General features: G+C 34.4%; 1 protein-coding gene across 4 annotated transcripts in view; it reads right to left on the bottom strand.

Moving 5' to 3' along the window:
- The window catches only part of LOC138319330 (UTP--glucose-1-phosphate uridylyltransferase-like), a 68,713-nt gene that overhangs the window by 20,922 nt on the left and 32,481 nt on the right, over positions 1-15,310 (bottom strand). For all 4 annotated transcript variants that reach the window (XM_069262408.1, XM_069262409.1, XM_069262405.1 and 1 more), the window contains exons 3-7: positions 15,098-15,205; positions 12,654-12,836; positions 11,799-11,932; positions 8,390-8,458; positions 7,931-8,153 (exon numbers count right to left, since the gene is read on the bottom strand). In XM_069262408.1, the coding sequence (XP_069118509.1) occupies positions 7,931-8,153; positions 8,390-8,458; positions 11,799-11,932; positions 12,654-12,836; positions 15,098-15,205 (717 nt within the window). The remainder of the gene's footprint in view (positions 1-7,930; positions 8,154-8,389; positions 8,459-11,798; positions 11,933-12,653; positions 12,837-15,097; positions 15,206-15,310) is intronic.

Here is a 15,310-nt window from a genome sequence, read left to right as displayed (position 1 = left end):
ATTAACTGATAATACCACATTTAAACTGACATGTCCCTTGATTACAGTTTACTGTAACAATTAACTGATAATACCACATTTAACTGACATGTCCTTGATTCAGTTTACTGTAACAATTAACTGATAATACCACATTTAACTGACATGTCCTTGATTCAGTTTACTGTAACAATTAACTGATAATACCACTCTTAACTGACATGTCCTTGATTCAGTTTACTGTAACAATTAACTGATAATACCACATTTAACTGACATGTCCTTGATTCAGTTTACTGTAACAATTAACTGATAATACCACACTTAACTGACATGTCCTTGATTCAGTTTACTGTAACAATTAACTGATAATACCACACTTTTAACTGACATGTCCTTGATTCAGTTTACTGTAACAATTAACTGATAATACCACATTTAACTGACATGTCCTTGATACAGTTTACTGTAACAATTAACTGATAATACCACACTTAACTGACATGTCCTTGATTCAATTTACTGTAACAATTAACTGATAATACCACATTTAACTGACATGTCCTTGATACAGTTTACTGTAACAATAAACTGATAATACCACAATTAACTGACATGTCCCTGATACAGTTTACTGTAACAATTAAAGTCCCCGATTCAGTTTACTGTAACAATTAACTGATAATACCACACTTAACTGACATGTCCCCGATTCAGTTTACTGTAACAATTAACTGATAATACCACACTTAACTGACATGTCCTTGATTCAGTTTACTGTAACAATTAACTGATAATACCACACTTAACTGACATGTCCTTGATTCAGTTTACTGTAACAATTAACTGATAATACCACACTTAACTGACATGTCCTTGATTCAGTTTACTGTAACAATTAACTGATAATACCACACTTAACTGACATGTCCTTGATTCAGTTTACTGTAACAATTAACTGATAATACCACATTTAACTGACATGTCCTTGATTCAGTTTACTGTAACAATTAACTGATAATACCACACTTTAACTGACATGTCCTTGATACAGTTTACTGTAACAATTAACTGATAATACCACATTTAACTGACATGTCCTTGATTCAGTTTACTGTAACAATTAACTGATAATACCACATTAACTGACATGTCCTTGATTCAGTTTACTGTAACAATTAACTGATAATACCACATTAACTGACATGTCCTGAACATTTACTGAACAATTAAAGTCCCTTGATACAGTTTACTGTAACAATTAACTGATAATACCACACTTAACTGACATGTCCCCGATTCAGTTTACTGTAACAATTAACTGATAATACCACATTTAACTGACATGTCCTTGATACAGTTTACTGTAACAATTAACTGATAAACCACATTTAACTGACATGTCCTTGATTCAGTTTACTGTAACAATTAACTGATAATACCACTCTTAACTGACATGTCCTTGATACAGTTTACTGTAACAATTAACTGATAATACCACACTTAACTGACATGTCCCTTGATTCAGTTTACTGTAACAATTAACTGATAATACCACACTTAACTGACATGTCCTTGATTCAGTTTACTGTAACAATTAACTGATAATACCACATTTAACTGACATGTCCCGATTCAGTTTACTGTAACAATTAACTGATAATACCACATTTAACTGACATGTCCTTGATTCAGTTTACTGTAACAATTAACTGTATAATACCACAATTTAACTGACATGTCCCTGATTCAGTTTTACTGTAACAATTAACTGATAATACCACATTTAACTGACATGTCCCTTGATTCAGTTTACTGTAACAATTAACTGATAATACCACATTTAACTGACATGTCCTTGATTCAGTTTACTGTAACAATTAACTGATAATACCACACTTAACTGACATGTCCCTTGATACAGTTTACTGTAACAATTAACTGATAATACCACACTTAACTGACATGTCCTTGATTCAGTTTACTGTAACAATTAACTGATAATACCACATTTAACTGACATGTCCTTGATTCAGTTTACTGTAACAATTAACTGATAATACCACATTAACTGACATGTCCCCTGATACAGTTTACTGTAACAATTAACTGATAATACCCACTTAACTGACATGTCCTTGATTTTTACTGTAACAATTAACTGATAATACCACATTTAACTGACATGTCCCTGATTCAGTTTACTGTAACAATTAACTGATTAGTTTATGTAACAATTAACTGTAATACCACACTTAACTGACATGTCCCCGATTCAGTTTACTGTAACAATTAACTGATAATACCACACTTAACTGACATGTCCTTGATTCAGTTTACTGTAACAATTAACTGATAATACCACACTTAACTGACATGTCCTTGATTCAGTTTACTGTAACAATTAACTGATAATACCACACTTAACTGACATGTCCTTGATACAGTTTACTGTAACAATTAACTGATAATACCACACTTAACTGACATGTCCTTGATTCAGTTTACTGTAACAATTAACTGATAATACCACATTTAACTGACATGTCCTTGATACAGTTTACTGTAACAATTAACTGATAATACCACACTTAACTGACATGTCCCTGATTCAGTTTACTGTACCACATTAATGACTGTCCCTGATTCAGTTTACTGTAACAATTAACTGATAATACCACATTAACTGACATGTCCCTGATACAGTTTACTGTAACAATTAACTGATAATACCACAATTAACTGACATGTCCTTGATTCAGTTTACTGTAACAATTAACTGATAATACCACATTTAACTGACATGTCCTTGATACAGTTTACTGTAACAATTAACTGATAATACCACACTTAACTGACATGTCCTTGATACAGTTTACTGTAACAATTAACTGATAATACCACAATTAACTGACATGTCCTTGATTCAGTTTACTGTAACAATTAACTGATAATACCACATTTAACTGACATGTCCTTGATTCAGTTTACTGTAACAATTAACTGATAATACCACAATTAACTGACATGTCCCTGATTCAGTTTACTGTAACAATTAACTGATAATACCCACACTTAACTGACATGTCCCCGATTCAGTTTACTGTAACAATTAACTGATAATACCACACTTAACTGACATGTCCCTGATTCAGTTTACTGTAACAATTAACTGATAATACCACACTTAACTGACATGTCCTTGATTCAGTTTACTGTAACAATTAACTGATAATACCACACACTTAACTGACATGTCCTTGATTCAGTTTACTGTAACAATTAACTGATAATACCACACTTAACTGACATGTCCTTGATTCAGTTTACTGTAACAATTAACTGATAATACCACATTTAACTGACATGTCCCTGATTCAGTTTACTGTAACAATTAACTGATAATACCACATTTAACTGACATGTCCTTGATTCAGTTTACTGTAACAATTAACTGATAATACCACATTTAACTGACATGTCCTTGATTCAGTTTACTGTAACAATTAACTGTAATACCACATTTAACTGACATGTAATCAGTTTACTGTAACAATTAACTGATAATACCACATTAACTGACATGTCCCGATTCAGTTTACTGTAACAATTAACTGATAATATCACAATTAACTGACATGTCCTTGATTCAGTTTACTGTAACAATTAACTGATAATACCACATTTAACTGACATGTCCTTGATTCAGTTTACTGTAACAATTAACTGATAATACCACATTTAACTGACATGTCCTTGATTCAGTTTACTGTAACAATTAACTGATAATACCACATTTAACTGACATGTCCTTGATTCAGTTTACTGTAACAATTAACTGATAATACCACACTTAACTGACATGTCCTTGATTCAGTTTACTGTAACAATTAACTGATAATACCACATTTAACTGACATGTCCTTGATACAGTTTACTGTAACAATTAACTGATAATACCACATTTAACTGACATGTCCTTGATTCAGTTTACTGTAACAATTAACTGATAATACCACATTTAACTGACATGTCCTTGATTCAGTTTACTGTAACAATTAACTGATAATACCACATTTAACTGACATGTCCTTGATTCAGTTTACTGTAACAATTAACTGATAATACCACATTTAACTGACATGTCCTTGATATCAGTTTACTGTAACAATTAACTGATAATACCACATTTAACTGACATGTCCTTGATTCAGTTTACTGTAACAATTGACTGATAATACCACAATTAACTGACATGTCCTTGATTCAGTTTACTGTAACAATTAACTGATAATACCACATTTAACTGACATGTCCTTGATTCAGTTTACTGTAACAATTAACTGATAATACCACATTTAACTGACATGTCCTTGATTCAGTTTACTGTAACAATTAACTGATAATACCACATTTAACTGACATGTCCTTGATTCAGTTTACTGTAACAATTAACTGATAATACCACATTTAACTGACATGTCCTTGATTCAGTTTACTGTAACAATTAACTGATAATACCACATTTAACTGACATGTCCTTGATACAGTTTACTGTAACAATTAACTGATAATACCACATTTAACTGACATGTCCTTGATACAGTTTACTGTAACAATTAACTGATAATACCACACTTAACTGACATGTCCTTGATTCAGTTTACTGTAACAATTAACTGATAATACCACACTTAACTGACATGTCCTTGATACAGTTTACTGTAACAATTAACTGATAATACCACACTTAACTGACATGTCCTTGATACAGTTTACTGTAACAATTAACTGATAATACCACAATTAACTGACATGTCCTTGATACAGTTTACTGTAACAATTAACTGATAATACCACATTTAACTGACATGTCCTTGATTACAGTTTACTGTAACAATTAACTGATAATACCACACAATTAACTGACATGTCCTTGATTCAGTTTACTGTAACAATTAACTGATAATACCACACTTAACTGACATGTCCTTGATTCAGTTTACTGTAACAATTAACTGATAATACCACACTTAACTGACATGTCCTTGATTCAGTTTACTGTAACAATTAACTGATAATACCACATTTAACTGACATGTCCTTGATTCAGTTTACTGTAACAATTAACTGATAATACACATTTAACTGACATGTCTTGATTCAGTTTACTGTAACAATTAACTGATAATACCACATAACTGACATGTCCTTGATACAGTTTACTGTAACAATTAACTGAAATAATTTACTGACACCTGATCAGTTTAAACTGACATGACATGTCCTTGATTCAGTTTACTGTAACAATTAACTGATAATACCACATTTAACTGACATGTCCTTGATTCAGTTTACTGTAACAATTAACTGATAATACCACATTTAACTGACATGTCCTTGATTCAGTTTACTGTAACAATTAACTGATAATACCACATTTAACTGACATGTCCTTGATTCAGTTTACTGTAACAATTAACTGATAATACCACATTTAACTGACTGACATTACTGTCCTTGATAATACAGTTTACTGTATCACTGTAACAATTAACTGATAATACCACATTCTAACTGACATGTCCTTGATTCAGTTTACTGTAACAATTAACTGATAATACCACATTAACTGACATGTCCTTGATACAGTTTACTGTAACAATTAACTGATAATACCACATTTAACTGACATGTCCTTGATTCAGTTTACTGTAACAATTAACTGATAATACCACATTTAACTGACATGTCCTTGATTCAGTTTACTGTAACAATTAACTGATAATACCACATTTAACTGACATGTCCCTTGATTCAGTTTACTGTAACAATTAACTGATAATACCACATTTAACTGACATGTCCTTGATTCAGTTTACTGTAACAATTAACTGATAATACCACATTTAACTGACATGTCCTTGATACAGTTTACTGTAACAATTAACTGATAATACCACATTTAACTGACATGTCCTTGATTCAGTTTACTGTAACAATTAACTGATAATACCACATTTAACTGACATGTCCTTGATTCAGTTTACTGTAACAATTAACTGATAATACCACATTTAACTGACATGTCCTTGATACAGTTTACTGTAACAATTAACTGATAATACCACATTTAACTGACATGTCCTTGATTCAGTTTACTGTAACAATTAACTGATAATACCACATTTAACTGACATGTCCTTGATACAGTTTACTGTAACAATTAACTGATAATACCACATTTAACTGACATGTCCTTGATTCAGTTTACTGTAACAATTAACTGATAATACCACATTTAACTGACATGTCCTTGATTACAGTTTACTGTAACAATTAACTGATAATACCACATTTAACTGACATGTCCTTGATACAGTTTACTGTAACAATTAACTGATAATACCACATTTAACTGACATGTCCTTGATTCAGTTTACTGTAACAATTAAACTGATAATACCACATTTAACTGACATGTCCTTGATTCAGTTTACTGTAACAATTAACTGATAATACCACATTTAACTGACATGTCCTTGATACAGTTTACTGTAACAATTAACTGATAATACCACATTTAACTGACATGTCCTTGATTCAGTTTACTGTAACAATTAACTGATAATACCACATTTAACTGACATGTCCTTGATTCAGTTTACTGTAACAATTAACTGATAATACCACATTTAACTGACATGTCCTTGATACAGTTTACTGTAACAATTAACTGATAATACCACATTTAACTGACATGTCCTTGATTCAGTTTACTGTAACAATTAACTGATAATACCACAATTAACTGACATGTCCTTGATTCAGTTTACTGTAACAATTAACTGATAATACCACAATTAACTGACATGTCCTTGATACAGTTTACTGTAACAATTAACTGATAATACCACATTTAACTGACATGTCCTTGATTCAGTTTACTGTAACAATTAACTGATAATACCACATTTAACTGACATGTCCTTGATTCAGTTTACTGTAACAATTAACTGATAATACCACATTAACTGACATGTCCTTGATACAGTTTACTGTAACAATTAACTGATAATACCACATTTAACTGACATGTCCTTGATTTTCAATTTGACCAATGTAACAAACTGTAACATTAACTGATAATACCACACTTAACTGACATGTCCTTGATACAGTTTACTGTAACAATTAAATGATAATACCACATTTAACTGACATGTCCTTGATACAATTTACTGTAACAATTAACTGATAATACCACATTTAACTGACATGTCCTTGATTCAGTTTACTGTAACAATTAACTGATAATACCACATTTAACTGACATGTCCCTGATTCAGTTTACTGTAACAATTAACTGATAATACCACATTTAACTGACATGTCCTTGATTCAGTTTACTGTAACAATTAACTGATAATACCACATTTAACTGACATGTCCTTGATTCAGTTTACTGTAACAATTAACTGATAATACCACATTTAACTGACATGTCCTTGATTCAGTTTACTGTAACAATTAACTGATAATACCACACTTAACTGACATGTCCTTGATACAGTTTACTGTAACAATTAACTGATAATACCACATTTAACTGACATGTCCTTGATTCAGTTTACTGTAACAATTAACTGATAATACCACATTTAACTGACATGTCCTTGATTCAGTTTACTGTAACAATTAACTGATAATACCACACTTAACTGACATGTCCTTGATTCAGTTTACTGTAACAATTAACTGATAATACCACATTTAACTGACATGTCCTTGATTCAGTTTACTGTAACAATTAACTGATAATACCACAATTAACTGACATGTCCTTGATTCAGTTTACTGTAACAATTAACTGATAATACCACAATTAACTGACATGTCCTTGATTAATTAATGTTTCGTATTAATTGTGTAGAATGGTATGTGTTGATACCTTAACATCAGCTCGTGTCTTGTCGGTGACTTCCATGACAAATTCTGGAGCGGGACCATTAGATGGGTTCAGCAGGAAGTTCAGGATACTAAGGTCAACTGTAGCTCCCAGATTATCAATGTTAGAAATAAACACATACTTCTTCCCTGCCTTGATAAATTCCTCCAAAATTCCCGAGTTATAAAAACTTTTGTATACATCTCCATGACCAGGTGGGTACCATCTGTACACAAAATAAAGAGTAATGTCCCTTGCACCACAATTACTAAGAAAATATGAGTTATATGAATCTTCAGAAAGACTGTAATTCTTAGTATGACCAAATAGGTCTTTTAAACAGTTCTTTTTTCCAAAATGGTAAGATGTTATCACCCTGAAAAAGCTCCATACAAAGCTGATTGAGTGGTAAATTAGTAGTTACAAAATACAAATAATAATCTACTGAATGGTGATAATTACCCTTCATGATCGTCATAGCTACAGTTGGTTGGGATCGGTGACAGAGATTCTCGATTTATTCTTGGATATCTGCAAAAACACCCATAATTCACATGTATAATGACTAAAGATCTGAAACCATGTTTCCACATTACAACTGCCAGATTTACTGATATAAAACATGTAATGTGTCAACACCATAAAGTGTTGTCAACATTTTAGGATTAAAGCAAAAATACTCAGCATGATATTCTTGTGGTCATCTATTCATACAGACATACTGTTATAACATGATACTAGTTTTCCGCAGACTAGGAAGAAGGATAAGAGGTCACGACTGACTGGTGTCAAATTGTAGGAAATGGAAAGGTGTATTCGTCTGATCTTTCTCATCCATCAATTCTTGGAGGCATTAACTCAGGATCAAGTACTATTGATCTACGACTATACCTACACCAAATGTAACGTAAGTCTAACTGTCTTTCCAAAATATAATCTTGAAAGGGCATGTAACCTGGTTACGCTGCAGGTATTGGTGAGGTCACAAACTGTTTAGTGAGTTTGAGGATACCATGATTATGCTGCAGGTATTGGTGATGTCACTAACTGTTTAGTGAGTTTGAGTATACCATGGTTACGCTACAGGTATTGGTGATGTCACTAATTGTTTAGTGAATTTGAGTATACCATGGTTATGCTGCAGGTATTGGTAATGTCACTAACTGTTTAGTGAATTTGAGTATACCATGGTTATGCTGCAGGTATTGGTAATGTCACTAACTGTTTAGTGAATTTGAGTATACCATGGTTACGCTACAGGTATTGGTGAGGTCACAAACTGTTTAGTGAGTTTGAGGATACCATGATTATGCTGCAGGTATTGGTGATGTCACTAACTGTTTAGTGAGTTTGAGTATACCATGGTTAAGCTGCAGGTATTGGTGATGTCACTAATTGTTTAGTGAATTTGAGTATACCATGGTTATGCTGCAGGTATTGGTAATGTCACTAACTGTTTAGTGAATTTGAGTATACCATGGTTATGCTGCAGGTATTGGTAATGTCACTAACTGTTTAGTGAATTTGAGTATACCATGGTTACGCTACAGGTATTGGTGAGGTCACAAACTGTTTAGTGAGTTTGAGTACACCATGGTTATGCTGCAGGTATTGGTGATGTCACTAACTGTTTAAGAATTTGAGTTATACCATGGTTACGCTACAGGTATTGGTGATGTCACTTACTGTTTAGTGAATTTGAGTATACCATGGTTATGCTGCAGGTATTGGTAATGTCACTAACTGTTTAGTGAATTTGAGTATACCATGGTTACGCTACAGGTATTGGTGATATCACTAACTGTTTAGTGAGTTTGAGTATACCATGGTTATGCTGCAGGTATTGGTGAGGTCACAAACTGTTTAGTGAGTTTGAGTACACCATGGTTATGCTGCAGGTATTGGTGATGTCACTAACTGTTTAAGAATTTGAGTTATACCATGGTTACGCTACAGGTATTGGTGATGTCACTAACTGTTTAGTGAATTTGAGTATACCATGGTTATGATGCAGGTATTGGTAATGTCACTAACTGTTTAGTGAATTTGAGTATACCATGGTTACGCTACAGGTATTGGTGAAATCACTAACTGTTTAGTGAGTTTGAGTATACCATGGTTAAGCTACAGGTATTGGTGATGTCACTAACTGTTTAGTGAATTTGAGTATACCATGGTTACGCTGCAGGTATTGGTGATATCACTAACTGTTTAGTGAGTTTGAGTATACCATGGTTACGCTACAGGTATTGGTGATATCACTAACTGTTTAGTGAGTTTGAGTATACCATGGTTACGCTACAGGTATTGGTGATGTCACTAACTGTTTAGTGAATTTGAGTATACCATGGTTACGCTACAGGTATTGGTGATGTCACTAACTGTTTAGTGAGTTTGAGTTATACCATGGTTACGCTGCAGGTATTGGTGATGTCACTAACTGTTTAGTGAATTTGAGTATACCATGGTTACGCTGCAGGTATTGGTGATATCACTTACTGTTTAGTGAGTTTGAGTTATACCATGGTTACGCTGCAGGTATTGGTGATATCACTAACTGTTTAGTGAGTTTGAGTATACCATGGTTACGCTACAGGTATTGGTGATATCACTTACTGTTTAGTGAGTTTGAGTTATACCATGGTTACGCTGCAGGTATTGGTGATATCACTTACTGTTTAGTGAGTTTGAGTATACCATGGTTACGCTGCAGGTATTGGTAATGTCACTAACTGTTTAGTGAGTTTGAGTATACCATGGTTACGCTGCAGGTATTAGTGAGTTTGAGTATACCATGGTTACGCTGCAGGTATTGGTAATGTCACAAACTGTTTAGTAAATTTGAGTATACCATAGTTACGCTACAGGTATTGGTGATGTCACTAACTGTTTAGTGAATTTGAGTATACCATGGTTACGCTGCAGGTATTGGTAATGTCACTAACTGTTTAGTGAATTTGAGTATACCATGGTTACGCTACAGGTATTGGTGATATCACAAACTGTTTAGTGAGTTTGAGTATACCATGGTTACGCTACAGGTATTGGTGATGTCACTAACTGTTTAGTGAGTTATACCATGGTTACGCTGCAGGTATTGGTGATGTCACTAACTGTTTAGTGAATTTGAGTATACCATGGTTACGCTGCAGGTATTGGTGATATCACTAACTGTTTAGTGAGTTTGAGTATACCATGGTTACGCTACAGGTATTGGTGATATCACTAACTGTTTAGTGAGTTTGAGTATACCATGGTTACGCTACAGGTATTGGTGATGTCACTAACTGTTTAGTGAATTTGAGTATACCATAGTTACGCTACAGGTATTGGTGATGTCACTAACTGTTTAGTGAGTTTGAGTTATACCATGGTTACGCTGCAGGTATTGGTGATATCACTTACTGTTTAGTGAGTTTGAGTATACCATGGTTATGATGCAGGTATTGGTAATGTCACTAACTGTTTAGTGAGTTTGAGTATACCATGGTTACGCTGCAGGTATTGGTAATGTCACTAACTGTTTAGTGAGTTTGAGTATACCATGGTTACGCTGCAGGTATTAGTGAGTTTGAGTATACCATGGTTACGCTGCAGGTATCGGTAATGTCACATACGCTGCAGGTATTAGTGAGTTTGAGTATACCATGGTTATGCTGCAGGTATTGGTAATGTCACAAACTGTTTAGTGAATTTGAGTATACCATGGTTACGCGGCAGGTATTGGTGATGTCACTAACTGTTTAGTGAGTTATACCTCTGTTGTACAAGTGTCACTGGAGGCATGCAAGCTTTATACTATAGTCACTGTCCAGTGTAACTCAGTAAATCTACACACATATCTCCTTGTCATATTTATCCACTAATTTACCTGCTTTGGTGAAAGGTGTATATATTGACGCGGACTTGGCCATATTTCTTCAGGATTTTCTGTGTGTCTTCATCAGTGTTGAATGAGTTCATAAGTACCAAGGGAACATCTGTGCCATAAGTCTTGTTTAGATACTGTAGAAAATGAAGAGTACATCAATACACAATGGAGCTATCCAAGCCAGGTAATACCTACACCACTATCAATAAATGATTACATAGTCTCCTCATACACCATGATCAATACGATCTTCTCTGAAGGACAATCTAGGATAGAATGCCACCAGAAGTTACTTGAGAGCCTGACAGGTATCAGATAACAAGAAATTACACTATCTCTTATATATTTATCACATAACTGACCGTCCAACCATGTCATACGGCTATGTCATAAATATCGTAAGACACACATATAATAACACTATTATGACGTCACAGGTAGTCACATGATTGTCAGAAAAGATGGAAACGTCACATCAGAGCCAGATTTCTACTTTTTTATATAGAGATAAAATTAAATTTTTCACTTATATTTCTATTATAAAAGTTACGTGATAAAAAGAGTCTTACAATCATAACTCTATATAATGAAAATTATCAAATTCCTTAAATAAAATGATGCCACTCAGCTAAAGGCTTAATTGTGGCATTAAATTTTTGGACTGCTTTAATTGATTTTCATATTACATAGCCACTCATTTAGATACTTAATGTATCATAATGACACTACCCATAATACATACAAATCAAAATTACTTCATTCTGCAATTGCTTGTCTATTCACAAACCAAAGATAAGATGTAGAAGAACCATGAACCTGTGGTCAGTCAATCAAGTGGATGTATGTGACTCATACCTCAATCTGCTGGACAGTGAGATCTAAGAAGGTGAGTTCATTTCGGACACTTATGGCACTTTTAGGCCCAGTACAGCCCATACTGGTACCCAGACCTCCATTCAGTTTCACTACGACCAGCTTGTTAAGTAGGTCCTTGATCTTATCTGGGTCAGGTATCTGTAACTCTCCATACGTCTTCACCTACAACAACACAATGGAACATCACTATCAGTACAAGAGATCCCAGAGGGATCTTGGCACCCACCAAAGAATGATCAACATCTGACAATGGAAAGATGGATCTTTTCTCTGCTTTTCAAACTTTACTACAAACTATATATAAAATTTGAAAAAGATCCTTTCATTACGTACTGAGATATATCGCAGTAACAAACTTCAATTATCAAAATCGAAGATGGCTACCTGTTGGCCATCTTGTTCATCGATTGGCCCTAAAATGCAATATGCACAACAAAGGTCTTAGGGGAATCTAAATATGAAATTTGAGATAGATCCCTTCAATACTTTCTGAGAAATAGCAGTAACAAACTTCAATTATCAAAATCGAAGATGGCAGACTATCTGCCATATTTTTCATCGATCCGTCGGAAAATGCAATATGCACAACTAGTGACCTAGGGGAACCTGCACATGAAATTTGAGACAGATCCTTTCAGTACTTTCTGAGAAATAGCAGTAACAAAACCTCAATTGTCAAAATCCAAGATGGCGTATGTCGGCCATATTGTACCCTGATCGGTCCCAAATTGTAATATGCACAACTAGGGACCTAGAGGAACCTAAATATACAATTTGAGACAGATCCCTTCAGTGCTTTCTGAGAAATAACAGTAACAAACTTCAACTATCAAAATCCAAGATGGCGGCCTGTCAGCCATCTTGTTCAAAGATTGGTCCAAACATGCAATAAGCACAAAGGGAAACCTACATATATATACAATTTGAAACAGATTGCTTCAGTACTTTCTGAGAAATAGTGGTAACAAATTTCAATTATCAAAATCCAAGATGGCGCTGCCTGTTGGCCATCTTGTTCACCAATCAGTCTGAAAATGCAACTTGCAAAACAAGACCCCTAGGGGAACCTGCACATGAAATTTGAGACATATTCCTTCACTTTTTTATGAAAAATAGCGGTAACAAACTTCAAATGTCAAAATCCAAGATGGCGTCCTGTCGGCCATCTTGTTGACCGATTGATCCCAAAATGCAATATGCACAACAAGGAATGCAGGGGAACCTGCACATGAAATTTTTGACAGATCCCTTCAGTACTTTCTGAGAAATAACAGTAACAAACTTCAATTGTCAAAATCCAAGATGGATATGTGGTGGCCATCTTGTTGACTGATCGGTCCAAAAATGCAATATGCACAACTTAGGCCCTAGGGCAACCTACATATGATATTTGAAAAAGATCCCTTCGGTACTTTTTGAGAAATAGCCGTAACAAACTTTAACCATCAAAATCCAAGATGGCTGCCAGGCAGTTATCTTGTTCACCGATTGGTCCCAAAATGCAATATGCACAATTAGGGCCCTAGGGGAACCTGCATATAATTTGAGACAGATCAGCGGTAACAAACTTCAATTGTCAAAATCCAAGATGGCTGCCTGGCGTCCATCTTGTTGACTGATCGGTCCCAAAATGCAATATGCATAACTAGGGCCATAGGGGAACCTGCACATGAAATTCGAAAAAGATCCCTTTGGCACTTTCCTAGAGATAGCGGTAACAAGAATTGTTAATGGACGGACAGATGAAAGAACGAACCACGGACGAAAGGCATTTTGAATAGCCCACCTAAAAATGTACTAACAGAAGCATCAATCAATAGTGCATTATTTCAGACAATCCCCCAATTCTGTAACAAGAGATCCCAGAGGGATCTTGGCACCCATTAAAGAATGATCTATGTCAAAATTTTTCAAACACACTACATATAAGAGGGATCCTTTCCCTGCTTTTATAACTTTTTCAAACACACTACATATAAAATTTGAGACAGATCACTATAGTACTTTCTAAGAAATAGTGGTAACAAACTTCAATAATAAAATCCAAGATGGCGGCCGTTCAGCCATCTTGTTGACCGATCAGTTACAAAATGCAATATGCACAACTAGGGCCCTAGGGAAGCCTACATATGAAATTTGAGAGAGATCCCTTCAGCACATTTTGAGAAATAGCGATAACAAACTTTAAGTACCAAAATCCAAGACGGCTGCTAGGCAGCCATTTTGTTGACCGATTGGTCCCAAGAAACAATTGAACAACTAGGGCCCTAGAGGGACCTACATATGAAATTTTTCTGAGAATGATCAGTTAAGATTGTACCAGTAGAATCATCATGTAAAAGTGCCCAAGAAGGTCACCAAGCAAAACTGATAATCAGGTAAATCTGAGAAACCATTATCTACAACATAATAAGTTTACTTACAGCATCGTCAGGTAAAAGCTTGATTCTGTCCCACATAAACGATGGTCCAGTTTCCTGAAGATAGCGGTTAAACAATTCCTCATAATCGTCCAGTTCACGGCGCATCTCCTGAAACATGTCAGCCGTTTATACCTCACATTAGTTAAACAGGCCAAGTCATTGATTGAAGACATATCAGACTTATCTTGTACAAGCTGTTATCCAAAACAGGTC

The sequence above is a fragment of the Argopecten irradians genome, chromosome 3 (assembly GCF_041381155.1).
Source record: "Argopecten irradians isolate NY chromosome 3, Ai_NY, whole genome shotgun sequence".
In the NCBI taxonomy this organism is placed as follows: domain Eukaryota; kingdom Metazoa; phylum Mollusca; class Bivalvia; order Pectinida; family Pectinidae; genus Argopecten; species Argopecten irradians.
The sequence above is the reverse complement of the archived record's forward strand: the minus strand, read 5'-3'. Positions and strand labels throughout refer to the sequence as shown.